We start from the raw sequence: 25,537 nt of genomic DNA on the forward strand, positions 1-25,537 counted from the left end.
ATGGTTGCTTTGTCCCAGAGCAGATAAGCATGCTGGCTGTCAGAAACAGAGCTTTGAAAGGGGATATCCACATGCCTGCAGCTGAGTTCAAAACAATGAGAAGAGTGGCCACTTGACTTCAGGGGATTATGGGACCTTTCCGGAGGCCAACCACAGCACACTAATGCAACATGCTGTCCACACTGACACCCGGGCGTACCAGCCGGGACGCAGCAAGCGTTATGCTTCTTGTGGAGGTGGATTACCAGGAGTGCTCCAGTTGCAGAGTCCAGGTGCTCTACGTGCCTTGCCAGTGTGGACACCTCAGGAGTTAGGGAGTCCAAGGCTGATTTAATGCGCTCTAACTTGCAAGTGTAGCCGAGCCCTAAGTGACTTGTCTGAAGTTCTGCAGCAAGTTAGTGGCACAGCCTCCAGGAGCAGGACACGGAGAGACTTTCCAGTTCTCTGCTCTGAAGACCAGGGAACACTCAGAGAATTGGCTTACAATGCCTAAAGCAACAAGCATTAGAAAAAAGGCATCTCTCATTCGATTGGATGTGTGTGTAACGAAGCTGTGCTGCATTTACTGCCAAGTATTTACAGGCTGTCTCGTTAATTACTGCAATGCACAAAGATCTGATCTGACTAATTAAGGCATTTTATAAAGTATCTTCTAAGAACATTAGTGAAGCAAATGAATACAGATTTTCTTTTTTAAAATATAAGAGTTTTGATTTCTTCGTTGAACTTTCTGTAAGATATAATACCTTGACTTAATTAAAAACCATGGAATAATGCATCATAAAATTGCCCTCTTGTGCTTTGATATATCGATTGAATACATATATATTTTTAAATTAGTGAAAGAGTAAAGAAAACTTACAGTAGAATCGTTTGATTTTATCCATTTTGATTGTGATGGTCCTCCAACAGGTCTCCATGGCTGGTGGGTTGGCTGTGATGGCTGAGTTGTTTTGTTTGCAGCAGATTTATAGGAAGGCCTTGCCTTGGATAGGCTAGACACATTTCCCACGGCAGACTTGGCTACTTTCAGAGTCTGAGTTACAGCACAGGATGCTGGCTTTTCAGTTCTCTTTGCCGAGGCTGGAGCCTACAGAGGTATTGCAAAGTAAAATTCTGTCATCATCAAGCATTATGTCATGCATTTGCTAAAGAACATTCAGTATCCTCTTCAACTTTGTTTCACAGTTTTAATCAATTACAGTGCAAAAAAGCTGACATCTGCCATGTACCTTTTTCTTATTTTGATGGTCCAAAATGAGTTCTGTCACTCTGGTAAGGATTTCATCTGAGCTCAATCCTGAAAGTTTGTTTCCATTTTTAATTTGTACTTCTTTTATGAAGTTAGTAAGATCGAAACTGTAAAGGGGAAAAAAGTAAAGCACAGAGTTTTACAACAGTTTGTACTGTGATTCAGTCAGCACAGTTACAGTAAAAAAAAGCTTTTTCATAGTAGTGGTCCTCTTTTAAAAAAAAAAAAAGGGGGGGGGGGAGGTTGACCTTTAATGCACTTTAGTAGACACACTTCTAGATACTATTCTGTCAGTGTCTAGTTTTCACTGCTCTTATCATGAAACACCAGCAGTTAGATGTTTTAACCACAATGGACTGACTCAAGGAAATAGTTGCAATGTTAAAAAATAAATTATAGCCAATTTCAGAGGTAACCAGAAATAGAAGGTTCAGAGGCAAGGATCAGGAAGGCCAAATCACACCTGGAGTTGCAGCTAGCAAGAGATGTTAAGAGTAACAAGAAGGGTTTCTTCAGGTATGTCAGCAACAAGAAGAAAGTCAAGGAAAGTGTGGGCCCCTTACTGAATGAGGGAGGCAACCTAGTGACAGAGGGTGTGGAAAAAGCTAATGTACTCAATGCTTTTTTTGCCTCTGTCTTCATGAACAAAGTCAGCTCCCAGACTACTCCACTGAGCAGCACAGCATGGGGAGAAGGTGACCAGCCCTTTGTGGAGAAAGAAGTGGTTCGGGGCCGGATGCGCTGCATCCAAGAGTGCTAAAGGAGTTGGCAGATGTGATTGCAGAGCCATTGGTCATTATCTTTGAAAACTCATGGCGATCGGGGGAAGTCCCGGACGACTGGAAAAAGGACAATGTAGTGCCCATCTTTAAAGAAGGGAAGCAGAAGGATCCTGGGAACTACAGTCCAGTCAGCCTCATCTCAGTCCCTGGAAAAACCATGGAGCAGGTCTTCAAGGAATCAATTTTGAAGCACTTAAAGGAGAGGAAAGTGATCAAGAACAGTCAGCATGGATTCACCAAGGGCAAGTCATACCTGACCAATCTAATTGCCTTCTATGACGAGATAACTGGCTCTGTGGATGAGGGGAAAGCGGTGGACGTGTTGTTCCTTGACTTTAGCAAAGTTTTTGACACTGTCTCCCACAGTATTCTTGCCAGCAAGTTAAAGAGGTATGGGCTGGATGAATGGACTATAAGGTGGATAGAAAGTTGGCTAGATTGTCGGGCTCAACGGGTAGTGATCAATGGCTCCATGTCTAGTTGGCAGCCGGTATCAACTGGAGTGCCTCAAGGGTCGGTCCTCGGGCTGGTTTTGTTCAATATCTTCATAAACGATCTGGAGGATGGTGTGGATTGCACCCTCAGCAAGTTTGCAGATGACACTAAACTGGGAGGAGAGGCAGATACGCTGGAGGGTAGGGATAAGATACAGAGGGCCCTAGACAAATTAGAGGATTGGGCCAAAAGAAATCTGATGAGGTTCAACAAGGACAAGTGCAGAGTCCTGCACTTAGGACGGAAGAATCCCATGCACCGCTACAGACTAGGGACCGAATGGCTCGGCAGCAGTTCTGCAGAAAAGGACCATGGGGTTACAGTGGACGAGAAGCTGGATATGAGTCAACAGTGTGCCCTTGTTGCCAAGAAGGCCAATGGCATTTTGGGATGTATATGTAGGGGCATTGCCAGCAGATCGAGGGAGGGGATCATTCCCCTCTATTCGACATCGGTGAGGCCTCATCTGGAGTACTGTGTCCAGTTTTGGGCCCCACACTACAAGAAGGATGTGGAAAAATTGGAAAGAGTCCAGGGGAGGGCAACAACAATGATTAGGGGACCGGAACGCATGACTTATTAGGAGAGGCTGAGGGAACTGGGATTGTTTAGTCTGCGGAAGAGAAGAATGAGGGGGGATTTGATAGCTGCTTTCAACTCCTGAAAGGGGGTTCCAAAGAGGATGGATCTAGACTGTTCTCAGTGGTAGCTGATGACAGAACAAGGAGTAATGGTCTCAGGTTGCAGTGGGGGAGGTTTAGGTTGGATATTAGGAAAAACTTCTTCACTAGGAGGGTGGTGAAACACTGGAATGCGTTACCTAGGGAGGTGGTGGAATCTCCTTCCTTAGATATTTTTAAGGTCAGGCTTCACAAAGCCCTGGCTGGGATGATTTAGTTGGGGATTGGTCCTGCTTTGAGCAGGGGGTTGGACTAGATGAACTCCTGAGGAACCTTCCAACCCTGATATTCTATGATTCTGAGGATGTCCCTGGGGGACAGAGATGTCACAGTCAAAGCTAGGGTTCCCTCTGGAATTTTGTGTTCTTCTACCATTTGTTGAGTCTGAAGTCCAAGACAGCGGACAGTCCCATGCCGCGATCCTCTCCCTTAAAATTCTGGATGACAAAAAATATGAAGGATAGCCCTAAGAACCTTTCTGTTGCTCCTTCATCCAGAATGTTAATTTATCACCAGTTCGGGTTTGATAGGATTGCTTGAAATGGAAGAGTGGATGAAGGAGGGATGGGTGAGGCCCTCAGAGAGTAGCCGCAAAAAACAGTTACTCACTTTCTCGTAACTGTTGTTCTTAGAGATGTGTTGTTCATGCCCATTCCAAGCAGGTGTGTGCGTGCTGCATGCATGCCAGCCGGAATATTTTTCCCCTAGCAGCATCCGCAGGGTCGGCCTGGGTACATCCTGGATTGGCGCCTTCATGGCACCCAATATAGGGGCCTGCCAACCCCCTACACCCTCAGTTCCTTCTTGCCAACTATTCCGACAGAAGGGTAGGAGGGTGGGTATTGGAATAGACATGAACAACACATCTCAAAGAACAACAGTTACGACAAAGTGAGTAACTTTTTTCTTCGAGTGATTGTTCATGTCCATTCCAAGCAGGTAATTCACAAGCTAGAGCTCAGGAGGTGGGGTCAGAGTTATCCACAGAATGGACTACGACTCGCGCAAAATCTGCAACGTCCACGTAGCTGCCCTGCAAATTTCCTGAATAGAGACTTGTGCCAGGAACACCAGAGGAGCCTGGGCCCTGGTAGAGTGGGCAGTGATCTGCGGAGCGGGCTCCTTTGCCAGGGTGTAGCACTCCCTAATGCAGGACGTGATCCACGACGATATGCGTTGAGAGAATACTGGGAGGCCTTTCATTCTGTCTGCCACGGCTACAAAGAGTTGGATGGACTTCCAGAACAACTTAGTTCTCTCTATGTAGAAGGCTAAGGCCCTATGCACGTCTAGTGAGTGTAGCCGGAGCTCCGCATCGGCGGAGTGTGGCTTGGGATAAAACACTGGGAGGAAGATGTCCTTGGTCATGTGAAAATGGGAGACGACCTTCGGGAGAAAAGCTGGATGAGGCCTGAGCTGGACCTTATCCTTATGAAAAACTGTGTAAGGGGGCTCAGTTGTGAGGGCCCTGAGCTATGAGATTCGTCGAGCCAAGGTAATTGCCACGAGGAATGCAACCTTGAACGAAAGATATAACAAGGAGCAGGTGGCCAGAGGTTCGAATGGATGGCCTGTAAGCCTGGAGAGGACTAAATTGAGGTCCCAGGCAGGGACAGGCTGACGTGTGTGCGGGAAGAGCCTGTCCAAACCCTTGAGAAAACGACTGACTATAGGGTTTGGAAAGACCGAGAGACCATTTGCGCCCAGATGGAAGGCGGCGATAGCGGCTAAGTGGACCCTTATTGATGAACGGGAAAGGTCTTGATGTTTTAGGTGAAGGAGGTAGTCCAGTATAAATGGTATGGGGGCGAGGAGCAGCAACTGACTGCGTTGCTCTGCCCAGATGAAGAATCTTTTCCATATGGCCAGGTACGTAGCCCTGGTGGAGGGCTTTCTACGACCATGGAGGGCTTTCTACTATCAAGGAGGACTTGTCTGACCTGGTCCAAACAAGACAGCTCTGCGGCACTTAGCCACGGAGCATGCAGGCCCGTAAGGTGGAGCAATTCCAGATTCGGGTGCCGGAGTTGGCCCTGGTCCTGCATGATCAGGTCGGGGACCAGCAGCAAGGTGAGTAGGGCCGCTATGAACATTTCCAGGAGCAAGGTGAACCAGTGCTGACGCAGCCATGCCGGCACTATTAGTATAACTCAGTGCCGGTCCCTGCAGATCTTGAGGAGCGCCCTGTGGACTAGTGGGATGGGTGGGAAAGCAGATAGCAGGCAGCCCTCCCAAGAGAGAAGGAAGGCATCCCCGATGGACCCCAAGCCATGGCTCCCGAGGGAGCAAAAAGTCTGACATTTCCTGTTGCCCGGAGTGGCGAATAGGTCTATCTGGGGAGAGCCCCAGAACCGGAAGATTGAGTTCACCATGTCTGGCCAAAGGGACCACTTGTGGCCATGGAAGGTCTGGCTGAGGCTGTCTGCCAGCATGTTTCGCACCCCTGGGACGTATGAAGCCTGCAAGTAGGTCGAGTGCTCCATGCAGAAGTCCCACAGCGCTAGGGCTTCCCAGCGCAGGGGAGAGGAGCGTGCACCCCCGTTTGTTGATACAGAACATCACCGAGGTGTTGTCCGTGAGGACTGAAACACACCTGCCCATTATGTACGTTTTGAAAGCGTAGCATGCCACATGCACTGCCCTCAGCTCTTTGACATTGATGTGAAGAGCGAGGTCCATCGGAGACCAGAGGCCTTGGGTCTTGAGGTCCCCTTGGTGAGCACCCCCAACCCAGATCCGAGGCATCTGTCACCAAGGAGAGCAAGGGCTGAGAGCCAGCAAAAGGCACCCCTGTGCAAACTACTCATGGGTTGAGCCACCACAAGAGGGAGTCCAGCACCAGGCGGGGCACAGTTACGATCCTGTCCAACGTACCTCGGGCTGGTAGGTACACCGACGCCAGCCAAGACTGGAGTGGACACAGCCTAAGCCTGGCGTGCTGCACCACGTATGTGCAGGAGGCCATGTGTCCCAGCAGCTTTAAACAGTTTCTTGCCGACGTTGTGGGAAACTGTCTGAGGCTCTGTATGATGTTATGAAGTGAGCAAAACCTGACTTCTGGGAGGTACGCCCTGGCTTGGGTAGAGTCCAGGCCCATGCCTATGAACTCTATCCTCTGCACCGGGGACAGAGCAGACTTTTCCTCGTTCAGGAGGAGACCTAAGTTGAGGAAGGTCCTCCTTATAAATTCGACCTGAGCCTCCACCTGGGCTCTCGAGCGACCATTGATCAGCCAGTTGTCAAGGTATAGAAAAACCTGTATCTGGTGCTTATGCAGGAACGCCGTGACACATTTTGTGAATACTCGGGAGGCAGTCATCAGCCCGAATGGGAGGATGGCAAACTGGTAGTGGCCTCTGTTCACCATGCATCTGAGGTAGCATCTGTGATGTGTGACTACTGCGATATGAAAATACGGGTCCTTCAAGTTGAGGGCGGCATACCAGTCTCCTGGATCCAGTTAGGGGATAGTGGAGGTTAGCGAGACCATGCAAAACTTGAGTTTCTTTACGTACTTGTTGAGCTGTCGCAGGTCCAGTATGGCTCTGAGGCCCCCCCCGGCCTTCAGTATTAGGAAATACTGGGAGTAGAAACCCTTGCCCCTTACCTCCTGAGGAACCTCCTCCACTGACCCCATTGAGAGGAGGGACTGCACCTCTTGAATTAGAAGTTGTTCAGGGAGAGGGGTCCCTGAAGAGGGTTGGGGGAGGGGGGTGGGAAGGTACAGAGTTGGATGGAATATCCCCTCTCTACCGTGCGGAGCACCCATCAGTCTGAAGTAATTCGGGACCAGGCACGGTAGAAAGGGGATAGACGGGACGAGAAAGTAAGATGGGAAGGATCTAAAGGTCGTACTGGCAAACCGTCCTCGACCGTACCCTCAAAAGGGTGGTCTAGAGCCCAGAGGGGCCCTGGGCTGGCCAGAGCTTTGTCCAGAGGGAGGGCGTTGCTTCCTCCGAATGCTTCTGTTTCGCCTACGCTGAGCGTCCTGGCAATTTTGGGGTTGGTAAGGACGAGAGGCAGGTTGAGGCCTAAAATGCCTGCGCTGGGTAGCAGGCGTGTGAAGCCCCAGTGAACGAAGGGTAGCCCTCGAGTCCTTCAAGCTGTGAAGTCTCTTATCCTCTTATCCGTCTCTATCCACCAAAGAGTCCAGAGGAGGGTGGGTGTAGAGATGTTCATACCCTTTAGAGGGAACAAAGTAGCGGTGCTCAGATTTCTTGGCAGTAGGTGCCAGAGAAGCCACAAGTTCTTTGCTGTTTCCATTATTGACTTGATAAGTGGCAATGCAACCCTGGATGGGCTGGAGGGAGCCAGGATATCTATGACAGGGTCTAAATCCTCTTCCTCCTCCTCTGCCTGAGTCCCCAGGCTTTGGGCAGCCTGCCTCAAAAGCTGTTGAAGAACCCGGCTGTCCTCCAAAGCTGGGGCCATCTAAGTCCCCGCAACCGCTTCATCAGGTGAGGACGAGGAAGAGAGAACAGGAGGTGGGCCCAGTTCACTACCCTCCGCCCCCCTGAGGTCCCTCAGCATGCGGTACTCAGGCTGTGGACCTGGTATTGATGAAGAACTTGGCATGGCATCCGGTGCCGGAGCAGACAAATCCGGCGGGACCGAGACCGACGGGGTCAATAGGGATGGAACTGAGGCTTCCACCGGTGGCGTCACCTGGAGAGCCAGTGATGGAGCTGGCTGAGGTACTGGTGCTAAAGCTATCTGAATCAGTGTGACCCCTCCCGACTGTGGCACAAACGACGCTGAGGACACAGACACTGTTCTGGAGCGCGGGCCATGGGCTTGACCTTGGCTCGGACGGTACGCTCAGGGTGTCCAGAAGGGCCATTCTGCAGGTGGTTGCCACTGTGGCTGCCACAGTGCCGGGTATGGTTGGTGACTCCGCTGGGACCTGGACCTCCTGTTCCGCAATCTGCTGGATCGAGTTGAGTCCATCTCTGACCCCGAGGTTTCCGAGTAAGAAGACCCCGGAGAAGCAGTTCCCCTGGGTCGCCAACGGATGACTACTCGACTCCGGGGAGCAGTGTGCTTCCTGCGCCTGTGCAGACGGTGCCGGAGATGGAGACCGATGGGCCATCATGGCTGGCTTACCCCTGAAGTGAAACAGGGGGCGTGCAGTTGCTGGCGAATTGTCCCTCCTTTGAGGGGGAGGATAGCACTGGGAGGTGCATCAGGTCCGTTGCCACCTCCAATGCCTCCGGCATCGATGGTGGCTGTAGGTACACCAGATGGTCCAGGGACCGAGGAGGGTTCGGATTCGACTGGACCCCAGCCGGCACAGGAGTCGACAAAACCCTGGACAGAAGCAAGGCAGAGTCGGTCTGTCCCGAGCCACTCGTGGACGCCGCCGGCCCTTTAGGTTTCGAGGGGGGTGATGGGTCCCTCACTGGCCTCTTCTTTTTTTACTGGCACCAGAGATGGAGACAGTGCTGAACTGAGGTAGACGCCCTATGGCCCGAGCCGTGACAGTGCTCGTGGGCTTTAGAGTCTTTAGCCGGGTGCATTTCGTGAGCTGTTGGTGCTGGAGCACTGCGCACCAAAGAGGATGTGCTTGGTGCTGGGTCATTGGGTCCCGAGTCGGATTGCCATCTGAATGCCGTCTCCATGAGCAGGCGTTTTAGCCTCTGCTCTCTGTCCTTAAGGGTCTTGGGCGGAAACTCTTGCAAATGCGCCACTTGTCCTTTTGGTGAGTCTCACCACGGCACCGCAAGCAAGACGAGTGAGGATCACTCTTGGGCATAAATTTTCCACAGGACTTGCAGAGTTTAAACCCCAGAGACCCGGGCATACCCCCGAAGGGGAAACGAAGGATCTAACAATCTACTAACTATATGAAAAAACTATAACTATAGAGAACAACTATTGAACTATGTGCACTAGGAACAAAAGACACTGCTAAGGTGCTTGCTGTAAGAGCGAGCAAAGTTCCAGCTAGCCGTCACGGGGGGTAAGAAGAAACAGAGGGTGAGGGGGCAGCAGGCCCCTATACTGGGCGCCATGAAGGCGCCACTCCAGGGGGCGCCCAGGCCGACCCTACAGCCGCTGCTAGGGGAGAAATCTTCTGGCTGTCGTGCATGCAGTGTGCACACACCTGCTTGGAATGGACATGAACAATCACTCGAAGAACTCTTATTTCTCACCCACTTGTCTGTGGTCAATAGAGACCATTCTCCTGAGAAACGGAAAATTCAAGGAGTATTTCTGCATATTACTGGGCTTGTAATTCCTTCTCAACACACTACGTGGGGAGGGACTGCTTTGGTTTGGAAGTGCTGTCTGCCACAACTTAATACAATTTTTTTCCAGACAGGAGACAACCTGTGTATTTGGGTGAGCATAGAATTTGTTTGGAGCAGGCATCTGTAGTCCAGGACACAGTTAGATGTGATGCCATGGCAGTATCTGAGAATCTTACTGTATCTACTGAGGTATCTGCCATAAAGTCTGTTGCTGGGGTTATTTTCTTTAGATAGACCAGAAGTCAGGATGGTTCTTTTGGCCAAGGATGTCTCAAAGTTCCTTTTATGGTGGCTTTTACCTTTTCGTATCATTGGGAGAGAAATCCTCTTCACCTAGGATTACCATTTCTTTTGCTAGAGATGCCACTCTAGTATCATCTTTCTGTATTTCTGTAATGGCGTTTTTTGGTGCTTGCAACTTTTATCTAAATGCACACCTGGTTATGCGCTTAGCTTTCTCAGGCATTTCCCATTCCTCCCTGTTCACATCCTCAAAAGGGTGCAGTGGGATTGCTGTCTGAAGTGAGGATTTGGAAGGCAGGTATTTGCCCTTAGGCTTGTCCTTATGTGCCAGTTCTGACTGATCTGGAGAGCAGATGCAACCTTTCTGCTTGTGGTCTCGAATTTATCAGAGGGTGAAAAACCTTTGCATGTTTTCCATGCCCTGCAGAGAGCCTGAATGTGAGAACTCTCCTTCCTCATCAGAGGCGGCAGAGCCTGAGTCAGAGGAGAAATACTCTTCTATTTCTTCTAATTTTTTTGGATTTTTGGCCCTTTTTATCTGCTCAGCAGGAGTTGTCACCAGGCTATAGCTGGGGTGGTGTTTCTTGAGTCCCCTGGAAATATCTCCTATCTTCCCCTCTACCTGGGAATGGGGTCTCATTGCTAGTGTCTGTAGTTTTGTGTGGGAAGGAGAGCTATGTAGGAATCCTGTTTCTTTTCCTAGGGAATTTACGATCCACTTCTGTATTTTTTTTTGGGGGGGGGGGGGCTGATGCCCATTGTTTTTTCATTCTAACCAGGGTCTGCCCCAGGACTTAACCCCTTTGCTGTCTGGCTGGTGTCCTCGTCTTTGGCTCTCTCTCCCCCCACCCCAATAACCTGTCTCTTGGGTGGGATTTTCTACATTGGAGTCATGGCTCCTCGGACAGGCATGTCAGGTCTCCCCTGCCCTGAACCCCATGTCCTGGCAGAGAATAGACAGCATTAATTTGCCCTCTGAAGATCCTGTAAATGCTGCCTCACATATGGAACACTGCTTAGATTTAACCAGTGTTTATGGAAGAGACCTGCTATGCTGGATCAAGGTGGCTGACGCCATCATGATGCTCTTTACCTGATCCAGGGGAGGAGAATAAGAAAGGGAGAGGAAAGGTCACTTACTTCTAGCCAAAAAATTTTTAAAAAAGGCCAGCAAAGAAACGATTGGAAGTAAAGTGAACTGTTACTATGGTAGTGAAGACTTGGTGGCAAGTTACAGTAGGGGATGTAATCAGCTAGAGCTGTGTTACAGAAATGAACTGCTCTGGGAAATTACAGACAGGAGGAGCCTAGCCCTTAGAACTTGGGCTGCAGAAATACCAAGCTAAAAAATTTCAGAAATTTATAACAGAACTGCATAGGTGATTTTTTTTTTAAATCATACTACCTGAGTTGGCACCAGAAGTTATAAATCCATAAAAAGTGTATACACTAAACTGCTATTTACCTAGCCGATTTTGGGATTTCAGAACAGTCAGGTGAAATAGCCTATATGGGTTTTGTACTAGGACAAAAATCTTACTTTTGGAATTACTTTGTTCCTATGTTTTATGATAATTTTTGTTAATTTTTTCAAGAGATAAAATAAAATACACTTCTAACCTGAATGAGTGGTTTTGCCTCATCTTCAGTGTTTATTCTAGCATGCTTCTTGGATGTATACTAATTTTTAAATACTATATACATACAACGCTTTGGAAGGAGCTCTACTAACTTTCTCTTCTACTGTACATCAAAGAAGGTGTTTGAGAAAAAACTGAAGGGCCTTTTATAAAGTACCACTGTCCTTGTCACATTCCTAATGGTATGTAAAGGGACTGATGCTTATTTGACATATTTTATTATTCTATGCTTAGTCTAAATAAAAACTAAGAGAGCCTTATTAGTTGCATGGTTAAGAACTCAAAATGCAAGAATATCAAGGTTGCACTAACAACTTCTCTACTTTGCCCCCATGTACATACACTATCATAGAGCTGAATTACATGATTACATTCTATTCCTCAATTACAATATAATATGAAATTTCCTACACCTTGTAATATTTATTCAGACTTTTATACTTACACCAACATGTTTGCTGTAATAGATCACTGTACCTTTGAGAGATGACTATAATTAGCATATAAGATATCTATGGTAGGTACTGAATAATTTCGTCTTTTTTGAAGCAGAAGCACAGCTAACTGCAGGTGCAAATTAGGGGTCAAAGCAAATAACTCTAAAGCTAATGGCTGCAAGTTTAGGTGGTCTATAAATACTTTAAACAGGACTTTTTACTATTACTTCTAGGGTATATACTTATTCTGTTGTATGTTGTGTAACTATTGTTGAGTATTTGCATATAAATGACTAATGGACTGACACACAGTAGCACATGACGTAGAAAACTAGGGTAGCATTGCATTGTGTTTAAAAATAATGTAATGCTTTAGACTGTCAATGTATAAACACACAAAAGGAAGCAAAGTTAAGAATGTGTATCTGACAGTGTAATCATAACTTTCTATGAATAATATAAGGTCCTGGTTACAGAATTTCCTCTCTTATTAAGAGAGGAAAGAAGATTGGGGGTTGGGTGGAGTGGACATGTCACCTTTGTCAGGACTAGTAGCAAACTGGTAACAGCATGCATAAATTCCATAATCTGGAGCATGTGGCTAGGTATAATTAAAATTCCACATCCCACTCACTTTGTGAAGTCTAAAGGAGGATCCTCCTCTCTCTTGCACACTTTAGCAGCTATCATGTCACCTCAGAGTGGGCTCTATCCTGCACACTTCAGCAAGTATGCTGCCCCATTCCTAACCGCGTTAGACTCAAATGCTATTAAATTTAGCCTCATGTACCCGGAGAGAATCCTACTTCAGCTGAACATTTTACAAGATTAATGGGAAGATAAGAAACCCCAGACAGGGAGAAAAATCACCCAAGAGCTTATCCTGCTCCCAGCTAAAATATGAGGAGATTCGCTGCCAAGAAACCCAGCACATGTTAGAAGTCAAAAAAGAAAAAAAACCTTTTAAAACAGTATTACCTTGTATAGTGTGGAAATATAGCCATTAGACGCTCAATGATATTATCCAGTGCTTTTGAAAGTGCCTTCTTGTTTGGCACTCTAACAGCTCCCAACTGCGTAGCTGATGCTGGATCATTTAGTTGTCTTTGGTTCGGCTGCATGTTCTGAGCAGTACTTCCAGAAATCCCTGATGGCTGGGCTACTCGGACTTGATCAGAGTATAATGCTCCTAAAGTTTCAGAGGGTATTTCCACTGATCCTTTCTTTGCAGAACAAGGATTAGGACTTCTACATGCTGTTTTATTTCCAGTTTGCACATTAAGTGTGGAATGCACTGGACTTTGATCTTTGGAGCTTGAAAATGCAGGAAGTAAAGTGGGACGGACAAGTGCAGACGAATACATTATGATGGCTGGATCATTAATAGGAGGACTGCCATACATTACCTATAAAAAAAATCCCGCAGAAAGATGAAGAGCAATTAAAATATTAGTCAAGTACTATTTTCAAACATGTTAAGGCTACAGCTACTTCATGGACTGGGCTGTACTTAACTTAGGCAGTTAAGAAGGAAATACACAGTAAAAGACGACACTTCATCCTGACCTGATTTACCCCATGGGATAACCTGTTTGTAGCACACATGCGAAATCACGCGAAATACATGTGAAATCTGATAATTGTGCAGTACCTATAGACAAGATTTGCTCCAAACCTAATTAAAATATAACATGCACACAAATGCAACCCTTACCGTTATTTTAACTTATACAGAGTTCCCATGGTTTTAGCTACAGAAATGGTCCTGGCCAGTCATCATGGTTTTACAGAAGAAATATTTTGAAAGTGGCTGTGGGCATTTCTTCATTAACGATTCCAAGATGGCAGGTAAGAAATCCACCAACTGGAGGCATTTAAAAGTGGGGTTTTTAAAGGAGTATATTTAAAAACTTTAGCCATATAGGGGTTTTTATTTAAAGAAATAAATGGTTGCCGTATTCACCATGCTGAAAGGCTCTGCATGTTTAGAATTCATTTTCATCACAGGGCTCTTTAAAAAAGGATACACTTATCCTCACTTTGAACACAATTGTGTCCACTTACTCATAATGAGTAGAGCCATACTCTACATGTGGACCTAGTGAAATCAAATCAGTGGAATTACTATTAGAATAATTTTCAGAGTAGCAGCCGTGTTAGTCTGTATTCGCAAAAAGAAAAGGAGTACTTGTGGCACCTTAGAGACTAACAAATTTATTTGAGCATAAGCTTTCGTGAGCAACAGCTCACTTCATCGGATGCATTCAGTGGAAAATACAGTGGGGAGATTTATTCAACTCCAACGAGAGACTGCTGAATTGGAATTAATTTGCAAACTAGATACAATTAACTTAGGCTTGAATAAAGACTGGGAGTGGATGGGTCATGACACAAAGTAAAACTATTTCCCCATGTTTATTCCCCACTCCCCACTGTTCCTCAGACGTTCTTGTCAACTGCTGGAAATGGCCCACCTTGATTATCACTACAAAAAGACCCTCCCACCCCCACTCTCCTGCTGGTAATAGCTCACCTTTAGTGATCACTCTCGTTACAGTGTGTATGGTAACACCCATTGTTTCATGTTCTCTATGTATATAAATCTCCTCACTGTATTTTCCACTGAATGCATCCGATGAAGTGAGCTGTAGCTCACAAAAGCTTATGCGCAAATAAATTTGTTAGTCTCTAAGGTGCCACAAGTACTCCTTTTCTTTAAACAATATTTGGTTTGTGGTAATAAGGATTCAACGTATGTATAATCTGAATGATTACACAGTAGAACTTGGAAATATGAACACGAGAGTTACAAACTGACTGATCAACCACACACATGGTGTAGTTTGGGGGGCAGGGAAGGCACTGCCCCCCAGACAGAGGTGAGGAGTGGTGGGGTCACATTCCACTGTCCCTCCCCCCAGATTTATGCAAGACTCAGCTGCACAGGGCTTGCTCTGCTTGGCCTGCCGGGGGGCATGGTGGCTCTGTTGTTCCCACGTTGCCCCCTCCTGCACATTTCCGGATCGCTTGGCCCCTTTCCCTGCAAGCTGAACCCTGGCAGTTCACGTATGTCAATAATGATCAAATAAAGTTAAAAGACAGGCAAAATGGCCCTTTTAAAAAGTGAAATACTCAAATGGAAGAAGTACAAGACTTAGAAAAGATTAATAATCTGACAGCTGCCCACAAAGTTATTTCACATGTAGTTCCATAAATTAATCCTCTTCAAAATTAAGTGCAGACTAATGATCCATAAAGCTTCAGTAGATTTTGCTCTACAGTGGCACATCATCTCATAAAGACGCTAAGGCCAATTTTTTTTTTTAATACTGATATGGATTGTCTCAGCAAACTGGAAGGCAGCTTTTTGTACCATTATGGAGAAAAGTAGGGTTTTGATTTCTAAATTCAGTGTCTACCCACCAAAACCCCTTGGGGCTGAGAGTACTATGGAGATGACATTATTTCAGAAATGAATCAAGTTTTCCTTGCATTACTCTACAGTGAAATCAGTTAAAAGATCAAGAATACAGGGAGAGAACAGTACTAGTTTTAGTTTCCCCATCTATAAAATCAGGATAACGCTATCTCCTTTAGTAATGTTTCTCAGATCTAAAGATGAAAACTATCATAACCCCATTTTGACCAGAGAGATTGGGCAAAGTTCAGGGCCTTGTGGGTTGTTTCTGTTAGGAGAAGAAATTGATGGAGTCAGGTATCCTTGATGCAATTCTATCTATTTATTTTCCTGAACACAAGAGGAATCAAATAGGAAACTGTTTGCTCAAAGCTCCAAGCATCTCAGCCCCAAAAGCACTCAGCATTTCTCAGAGCCACATTCCCAGTGCCTGTTCAGGCTGCCTCTGGTGCTTCCTTGCTCCTCTAGTCTTTCTGCTGTTTCTCTGAGGCATTCAGACGTACACAGCTCCACCAATCAATGCCTTAGCCCCAGCATTTGTTATATCCATCCCCCTGGGTCACATAGTTCAGCTTCTGCTCAAGTTTTAATATATGCCTGTGTTTTCGGTGGTACGCCCCTATTGTTTCACCTATGTCGTTACATAAAAATGTTTAATGACTTCTTTATATTTATCATGAATGAAAGGCAGCTATTACACCCACAAATTTCAACAAGGTTTAATCCAACCCATAACAATACTATGTAAGAATGAAGCAGCATTGAGAGGGGCTTAAGAGATCAGTACTCAGAGTACAGAAAAAGAAGATATTTAAGAAAAGGGAAGGAGAGAGAGAGAGAGGAGAAAACGGTTTTCATGTGGTGCAAAATTCAATGGCAAACCTCTACCTGGATTAACTATTCAGAAAAAGATTAAAAACAAAAACTATCCAGGGAAGTTGTGTACACAGTGCCCAGTACAATGGGGCCCCCATTCTGACTGGGTCGTCTGGCTACAGAATACAAATTAACAAAAACAGAAAAGAGGCCAGTTGCCAAACAGCATCAAATCTTTCTGCTTATTTTCAAAGCTCACTCACCAGAAATGCTACAATATAATAAGATGTGAGCTGAAAGGACATTCTAGGGACTGATAAGCAAATGAACTAAACAAGCACAGGTGTGCAAGAAAACTGCATTTGTTTTGTCGAACAGCTCGAAACTCACCATTTATAAACTGTAGAATGCCCTAAGTCTTCAGTCACATTATTTGACCACAATTAATGAGGGCAGTCATGTTGTCAAAAAATTATATACATTACAAATACATGCTCAGTCAAACAGTCTGGAAAGTACCAGTGTCCTAAGAGTTAATATAGATTTAAATCAGCAAGAGAATTACCATTTAAATGAATATTAGTTTTACACCATAAAATTCTTCCGGTGGTGGTGAGAAAGAACAGTTACTGACCCTACAGTAATGGCTGATCTCCTACAGGTCAAGTTGGTATTAGTGTGGATCCCACTGTAGGTACACATGTGCCTAATGTGCATGAGATTGGAGGTTCTTGTGGTTTTTGTTTTAAAAGTAGTAGTCTGTTTTGGGGCTGCGCTTGCGCCATATGCCTCTGTGTGCTCCCATGCATGGACATAAGGAAGGGACAGCTGTGACCCGCCTTCCATTTTCTTGCCATTTGAAACCCATGTTTAGATGAGGACTCTGAAAAGAGGGGATTGAAGGCAGGTTATGGGACTCACACTGACAACAGCAAAGAACCAGTTACTTACTGTAGGGTAAGTAATCGTTTTTTCAGCTGCATCAGTCAAACAGTACTTAGCAGCCATGTCCCACGCCAAGTCCAAAGCATAATCTTTGACAAAGGTCAGTTGGTTTTTCCATTTCACTGCTTTGCAGATTTCTGATTTAGGCATATTCCTGAAGCATGTGAATAGTACTGCTGGAGCTCTGGTGGAGTGAGACTTAGTATCTCTCCCACCAAATACACCAGCCAGCTGGTAACAGAGAGATATTGTGTTATCCATTGCTGTGTAGAGATGGCCTGATCTTTGGAATGCCCAGCTATAGCCAGAAACATGGGGAGACAGTGTGAAGGGTCCTGTCAATAAAACAAAACAAAGTCCTGGACACGTCTAAATGTGTGTAACTTCTTTTTGCCCAGTGCAGACTGTAGTTTCGGGAAGGAGATGGGTAGACCGATAGGTTTAGATAAAATTCTGAGGACTACACTGGGGATGAATTTTGGTGAGGTCTAAGCACCACTTTATCCCCATGATTCGGTCATTTAGGGAGGGTTAGCCGTAAGTTCTGGAGGCTTGCTACCTTTTCTGGCTAAAGTGATAGCTAACAGGAAGACTCTTCAGAGTGAGGTAACTGTACACAGCTCTCAAAGTGGATCAAAGGGAGCAGGCTCCATGAGTCTAAGGAGGACTCTGTTGAGGTCCCAGGTAGGAGCAGTTCTCTGACTGGTGGGTAAATATGTAATAACCCTTTGAGGAACTCTGATACTGTTTGTGAGAAAAAACTGAGCACGACTGCACAAGCAGATGGCATGTCAAAACTGTTGGGAGGTGAACCTTAATAGAACTGAACAAGAGACCAGCCTCCTTTAAATGCCATAAATAGTCAAGAACCTTTAGTATCAAGGCCTGAACTGAAACTAGACTGTGTTGAGTGGCCCACATCAAAAAACCTCTTCCACTTAAGAGACAAATTTGTCTTTTTGGTGGATGTCTTCCTGCTCTGTATCAGGATTTCTTGGACCTTTTAGAGAGTAGTCCTTGTCCATGCTACTCAACATCCACACTGTCAGATGCAATGAATTTAGTTCTGGATGGAGTATCTGGCTGTGGTGCTGTGGATCATGTCTAAGGAGGCTGAGAGCTGACTAAGCTGTTGAACTGACACTTGTAGAAGGTCCAGCAGCCAACACTGCCTTGGTCAGTAGCCAGCAATGAGGACAACTGTGGTACTGTCTTACTTAACTTCCGTTATTACCATAGGAAATCAGTGGGAAGGTATATACAAGGCTTTAGAGGCTTTACTGCCAGTGCTGTTGCTGCAGAGGACTTCAGTGATATTGACATGGTTGGAGTCAAAGTTGCTGGTAAAGCTCTGCCTGTGCCATTTTTGCCTTCTTTCCATTGTCTGCTACCAGGTCTGATGTGCACTCGAGAGAATGCTGGTGAATCTGGTCTTGCTCTGGTAGTGATTATCACCTCTGTATCCAAACTGACCCACATGGATTACTCTAGCAGACGTAGCTTGAGCTAAGCATCCCTGGATTTGTGGGTCCTGGAGGAAAAGGCCTTGCACACAGAGCACATGACTGGGATGTGGCTTTCTCCTAGGCAGAAGAGGTTTTGTCCATCTTTGATGGAGATCAATCCCTCACAGGACAGGCACTGTTTGAATCCTGAAGGTTTGCAGTCTACCATGAGGTGCGACAGTTGTCACAAAGCACCTTGCCCTGCTTTACAGGGGGGTCACCGATAATCTTTTCTCTTTTGGAACATCCAATTCCAAAGAACGTGAAGATGGCGATTTCTTTGAAGTTGATTGAAAAAACAATTTTATAGTCTCTGAAGAGAGTGCCAGATCAGACACTTGCTAGGTTCCAGCTCCTCCTAGTGGGCAGTAAGAGGGAACTGAGGGAGGATCACTGCCACCCCTTCCTGCCCCCATATGAGGTAGCACAGACATGTTTATCAAAAAAATCTCCAATCTCAAATGCATGAAGCACAAGCACACCTACAATGGAATTCACATTAACAACACCTCAAAGAAGAACTTAGTGGTCTCATTTGCTTTCTATGAAACAAAGAGTTGCTAGCAGCTTTGAGATACTTACTGAGATGCTAGGAGGAGGTTGAAGATCAGCAGCTTTCACTTTAGAGAGATCATTTAGCTGTGCACCATTTTTCACTAAGTGAATTCTCTCTTCATACTGAGACTACAGAAAAAGACAAAGAATACCAAAAACAAATCAGCCTTTATATTATTCCACTTACACCAAAATAAGACCTCAAAGTACCAATTAACGCTAGTACATTTTGAGAGAGACCAATCAAAGACCTCATACATAGAAATAAGACTACATAGAAGTTTGCTTTTCTTTTTGCTATGTTAGTGTTTAGATTAAAAAATATGGCCATGGGAAGACACATTCATTAATTTTACAGATTTAGGATTACTGGGAATATTTTTCTCCAACTGTGTACCACTACCAGTTGTTCAGCTTCCTAGGATTTTTTTTTTTTTTTTTTTGTAAATAGCCTCTTTATTTGTTTTCCATACCCCACCCCAAACATAAGAGAAGACTCATTATAAGGTATGTGGACTTGGTAAACTAATGAGAAACGGTGGTCACATTTTTGACCAATTCAGCAAGGATGCTTGTGTGAGCGAACACCTGGGCCCACACAAAGCCCCACTGAAATCAATCGTGCTTCATTTAAAAGAACCCCACATGAACCTCTGCTGATTTCAGTGTGGCTCCATACAGACAGGTTTGTATGCTTCATCAGGACTCTTACAAGTTATTCATTTAAGTAAATACATCAAGAGTAGCTATTTGAGATCTGTATTAAATAATTATAAAGGAAATATAAATCCAAATATTTATAATTGTTAAATTATTTTCAAAACTAACAGTTTGCATCCATCTTTAAAACAGAGGATACATATATTGCTTTGTTTAACCTACTGGGCACATCACAATTCTAAATTTGGTAAGAAGAGATAATTAAGGAGGACTCTTATAATACAGGAAAATGTGTTTGGAAAACAGACTTACTTCTACTTTTTCCATTTCTTTCTTGATATTTGAAATAAATGTTTCCCAAGAATCAATCTGTGACTTCAAATGAGGTAACACTGAAGTGGGACCACTGAAATATTTCAAATTTTCAGTTCAAAATAATGTGATAACTTGAGTTTGTAAGTGATTTTCCAACAGAGAAAACTGCTACCCAAAACCGTAATGCTCTCCTTCCCCTCCCAGGTAAATCATAGCTGAAGACTTCAGTCACACAGAATTTTAACAAATTAAAGTATCAGTGTCTGTCTACTAATTTCACCCTTAGGAACTGGCCAGTCTTGGAAAGTAAGAACCCGCAAGCAACAGCCAAGACTCCTAAGGATACCCCAAGACCTGGAGAGGATGCTGTGCAGGGAGGAGGAAGTCTCTTGGGTGGAGCCAATCCCAGCTCTGACTCCTCACATGCAGAAACAGACCTCCACCATGCCCATCAGTCTTGCTCCATCTCCTACTTCTAGTCCTTCTCCCTTCCTCAGACCATCAGGCAGGAAAACGTGGGCAATTCTGTGCTGCATGAACCACCATGGCTAAACTAGAACAGGCATAGAGCTGCAAAGTCTTTTACTCTGAATTTTTCCCATGTTGGATAGTCAGAGATTGAATGCTAACAACCAAGAGAATATTCTTTACAATTGATGTAATTCACAAAGCTAATAAATGCCACTTTGCTTTCCTAAACTTTCAGAACTTAATTTTTCAGGTCTTTAAAATCTGATGCAAGGCATCATAACACATTCTTGGACACAGCTTTAACATGGTGTTTGTACATTCTAAAAGATGTAGTTAGCTGTCTAAAAAATCATCTATGATGGTATTTATTTAAAGTCACCAGTGCACCTGGCAATGTGAATACCTGTTATCTCTAATAGAAATGTACAGTTCCATTAAACAAATAAAAGGAAGTCTAAATTAGTGAGAGGATATAAAACTATATTAAAACCAGAAAACAGGAAGGTAAAAAGATTATATGCAATTACTGAATTTTCATGTTTGTAAACTGAATCTAGACTAAAATGTAATTCTAGATGAAATAGTGACAATGTTCTCTAGTTAGACTTATCTTATGTTTCTATTTCATAGTTGTTACACAAATTATAGTGATGTATTAATTGCATACCTGCTCATTAACTTTAGCAATTTAAGCTTGGCTTCTGCATTTGCAGCTATGCTGTGTAATTTGCATACTTCAGTGTTCTTCCAGTTTTCAAGTACGGACACCTAAAATTAAATTTACTGACTTAAAAGACGCACAAGCATTTTCCTTAGCACAAGCAGTTAAAACTAAGTAATTATTAATCTAAATTCAGCCTCAATCTGGTCTTCAGTAAACATGCTGAGCTGTGGTTTTATGATGCAGTGAAATACATTTCTACTCAGGAAAGGCCTAGCTCTAGAATATCTCTGTAGTAAGATATTTCAAGCAGCGTTAAAATGCAGTGGCAGAATTGTGTGAGGAAACAATGACTCTCAGGTGGCTGCAAACAGCCTGCTGAGCATTAAAACTTTCATAAATAGTGAAACTCTTTCCATCCCCAAGCTTAGAAAACAGGTAACCTTGATATTGTGCATTATCTTTATGATTAAAAAGGTATGTATCTATTTCAAGGCAGATATACTGGCTTCTAGCTCAACAAGAACCACCTTTTTCAAAACACACAACTTGCAATCACAAGCAAATTTGACAATCCAAAACTTCCTTAAAAGGAAAGTTGCATAACATCTTTTTATTCAAGAAATCTGAGTTAAAAGCATCTGAATATAGAAAAACATACAAGTTTTAGAAGAAATCACCTAAGAGAACTGTTAGGGACAGTCCTATTATTTACAAGATGCCAGCCTTTGAATGAAATACTCAAAGGGATCTGTTTTCAGAGTAACAGCCGTGTTAGTCTGTATTCGCAAAAAGAAAAGGAGTACTTGTGGCACCTTAGAGACTAACCAATTTATTAGAGCATAAGCTTTCGTGAGCTACAGCTCACTTCATCAGATGCATATCGTGGAAACTGCAGCAGACTTTATATATACACAGAGAATATGAACCAATACCTCCTCCCACCCCACTGTCCTGCTGGTAATAGCTTATCTAAAGTGATCATCAGGTGGGCCATTTCCAGCACCCATCCCACCACCAACCTCAGCCTGGTCCAGTCCACACAAGAGATCCACTTCCTGGACACTACAGTGCTAATAAACAATGGTCACATAAACACCACCCTATACCGGAAACCTACTGACCGCTATTCCTACCTGCATGCCTCCAGCTTTCACCCTGACCGCACCACACGATCCATCGTCTACAGCCAAGCTCTGCGATACAACCGCATTTGCTCCAACCCCTCAGACAGAGACAAACACCTACAAGATCTCTGTCAAGCTTTCTTACAACTACAACACCCACCTGCAGAAGTAAAGAAACAGATTGATAGAGCCAGAAGAGTTCCCAGAAGTTACCTACTACAGGACAGGCCTAACAAAGAAAATAACAGAACGCCACTAGCCGTCACCTTCAGCCCCCAACTAAAACCCCTCCAACGCATTATTAAGGATCTACAACCTATCCTAAAGGATGACCCAACACTCTCACAAATCTTGGGAGACAGGCCAGTCCTTGCCTACAGACAGCCCCGCAACCTGAAGCAAATACTCACCAACAACCACATACCACACAACAGAACCACTAACCCAGGAACTTATCCTTGCCACAAAGCCCGTTGCCAATTGTGCCCACATATCTATTCAGGGGACACCATCACAGGGCCTAATAACATCAGCCACACTATCAGAGGCTCGTTCACCTGCACATCCACCAATGTGATATATGCCATCATGTGCCAGCAATGCCCCTCTGCCATGTACATTGGTCAAACTGGACAGTCTCTACGTAAAAGAATAAATGGACACAAATCAGATGTCAAGAATTATAACATTCATAAACCAGTCGGAGAACACTTCAATCTCTCTGGTCACGCAATCACAGACATGAAGGTCGCTATCTTAAAACAAAAAAACTTCAAATCCAGACTCCAGCGAGAAACTGCTGAATTGGAATTCATTTGCAAATTGGATACTATTAATTTAGGCTTAAATAGAGACTTGGAGTGGCTAAGTCATTATGCAAGGTAGCCTGTTTCCTCTTGTTGTTTCCTACCCCCCCCCCCCCAGATGTTCTGGTTTAACTTGGATTTAAACTTGAAGAGTGGTCAGTTTGGATGAGCTATTACCAGCAGGAGAGTGAGTTTGTGTGTGTATGGGGGTGGGGGGAATGTGAGAAAACCTGGATTTGTGCAGGAAATAGCCCAACTTGATTGTCATGCACATTGTGTAAAGAGTTGTCACTTTGGATGGGCTATCACCAGCAGGAGAGTGAATTTGTGTGGGGGGGTGGAGGGTGAGAAAACCTGGATTTGTGCTGGAAATGGCCCACCTGATGATCACTTTAGATAAGCTATTACCAGCAGGACAGTGGGGTGGGAGGAGGTATTGGTTCATATTCTCTGTGTATATATAAAGTCTGCTGCAGTTTCCACGATATGCATCTGATGAAGTGAGCTGTAGCTCACGAAAGCTTATGCTCTAATAAATTGGTTAGTCTCTAAGGTGCCACAAGTACTCCTTTTCAAAGGGATCTGTGCATTCTAATTCTACTAGAAATAGATGTGCCGATATTCCTATTCAAGATCAGTAATTTTTTAATAATAAAAAGGATAAATTCTTTTTTGTGAGTAATTCCCACTAATGGAAACTATGTGCATGTCAAAGGGATAAAACATTCTTTAATTGCAATTACCTTTTAATAGGAGACTTAACTTTTTAAATTTTTTCTGGCAATATATCACATTGACCCAAACATCCAACCTCTTCTAAAAATATATACACAGAACAAATACAATAGAACCTTGCTAAGTTGCAGTGTCTCAGAGACCCTTGGTGAATTAGCAACGAAGTGAACAAAAATATCCAGGATAGCGCATCACAAAACATACTTTGCTGATTGAGCAAGTATAGTTTTAATTATTTATGTTAATACTTCTAAGCATACTATTAAATGTTGTGTGGGTGATTTTGTAACAGTGACGAAGTCATCATTAAGATGAGACCTCACCAGATCTCTCTATTAAAACTATGCTGAAAAGTGGGCAGATCAACCTTTTTTGTGGGGATTGGTGAAATGCAAAGGAGCAAGGTTCTAGTGTAGCACATTTTACCTCTGCTGCAACAGCTCTTTTAATACACTCCTGGTAATTATCTTTGCTCTTTTTATTTAGCTCCTCCAGTTGTACTTTTTCATTGGCAAATTTATTACTGTGAAGTAAAATAAAATAAAATAAAAATGAAGATGTCAAAAAGAATACTGGGATGCCATCTACATTTGAACTATATTCCAAAAACTCTACAACAGACATTTGTTTCCTCTTCTATAAAAATATACATCACTGCTAACATTATGTACAGTACATGTAGACATGGATATTCGACTAATTATAGGACAGTGCTAACTCATCTTAAATACGGTGGGGCAGATACACTTGAATGATAATTCTATATGAATAATTCTAAACCTACCACTTGTAGACTAAAAAACTAAGGGCTAGTCTACACTGGCAATTCTAAAGCTCTCCCAGTGCGCTAAAAAAACCACCTCAACGAGGGGCATAGGTCCCAGCGCTCGTGCACTGTCTACACTGGCGCTTTATAGCGCTGAAACTTGCTGCGCTCGGGGGCTGTTTTCTCACACCCCCTAAAGTTGTTGCAGGGCTGTAAATTGCCAGTGTAGACAAGCCCTGAGAGCAAGGCTACAGGATTGCTATAACTAGAACCAGTATGTGAGCTCCCCCTGCTGTACCACAGCAGCACTTAAAAAAAAAAAAATTACCTGATCTCCAGGAATTTATCCAAATACACTGTATATTGCTTGTCCTTCTCATCAATGTTCCTCAAGTATCTACGTGCATCATAAAAAAGGAAATCTATTAAGTCTGGCTTGAAAAATGTTTACTCAGCAACCACAATACAATCTTCTATAACCTTAGTTGACAAATAAGTCTATGCATTTGATTTATAGTTTTGTAGGTAGTTCATTTAGGATTTAATCTCTTAAGTCCACAAATTTGCTTTCTGCTATATCAGCACTGTGAATTTGTAATTTGAATGTTATTTAAGATTATTTCAAGATGTGACCCAACCCATCTAGCAAGACAAAATAAGACAAAATTAATCGATAAATATGCAAAAAGAAAACACTGCAAAACATCCAAGGTTCAAAGTCTCCTGAGGTTGGTGGTCTATGTAAATAGAGAACAATAAAATTACAGGAAGATGTCAAAGCCAATCAGGGATATATCACTAAACCAGTTTCAGTATATGTTTTGCAAGTTAGAAGAAAGCAATACTGAATGTGTTTACCTACAAAAAAAAAAAAAAAGCAAGCATGTTTAAGCAGATATGCATCTACCTTAACGCAAGTTCAGTGATCCAACACCTACCTGAAAGACGTCTAAAAACCAGATGACTTAGTCAGTATT

General features: G+C 44.0%; 1 protein-coding gene across 7 annotated transcripts in view; it reads right to left on the reverse strand.

Annotated features, from left to right (window-relative positions):
* TTC3 (tetratricopeptide repeat domain 3) overlaps nt 1–25,537 on the reverse strand; it is a 133,075-nt gene that overhangs the window by 5,526 nt on the left and 102,012 nt on the right. For all 7 annotated transcript variants that reach the window (XM_084617209.1, XM_084617208.1, XM_084617207.1 and 4 more), the window contains 8 exons: nt 24,889–24,957; nt 24,221–24,317; nt 21,133–21,233; nt 19,992–20,085; nt 19,047–19,148; nt 12,759–13,186; nt 1,233–1,359; nt 863–1,090 (listed from right to left, as the gene is read on the reverse strand). In XM_084617209.1, the coding sequence (XP_084473335.1) occupies nt 863–1,090; nt 1,233–1,359; nt 12,759–13,186; nt 19,047–19,148; nt 19,992–20,085; nt 21,133–21,233; nt 24,221–24,317; nt 24,889–24,957 (1,246 nt within the window). The remainder of the gene's footprint in view (nt 1–862; nt 1,091–1,232; nt 1,360–12,758; nt 13,187–19,046; nt 19,149–19,991; nt 20,086–21,132; nt 21,234–24,220; nt 24,318–24,888; nt 24,958–25,537) is intronic.

The sequence above is a fragment of the Lepidochelys olivacea genome, assembly GCF_965140295.1.
Source record: "Lepidochelys olivacea isolate rLepOli2 genome assembly, chromosome: 1".
Taxonomy (NCBI): Eukaryota; Metazoa; Chordata; order Testudines; family Cheloniidae; genus Lepidochelys; species Lepidochelys olivacea.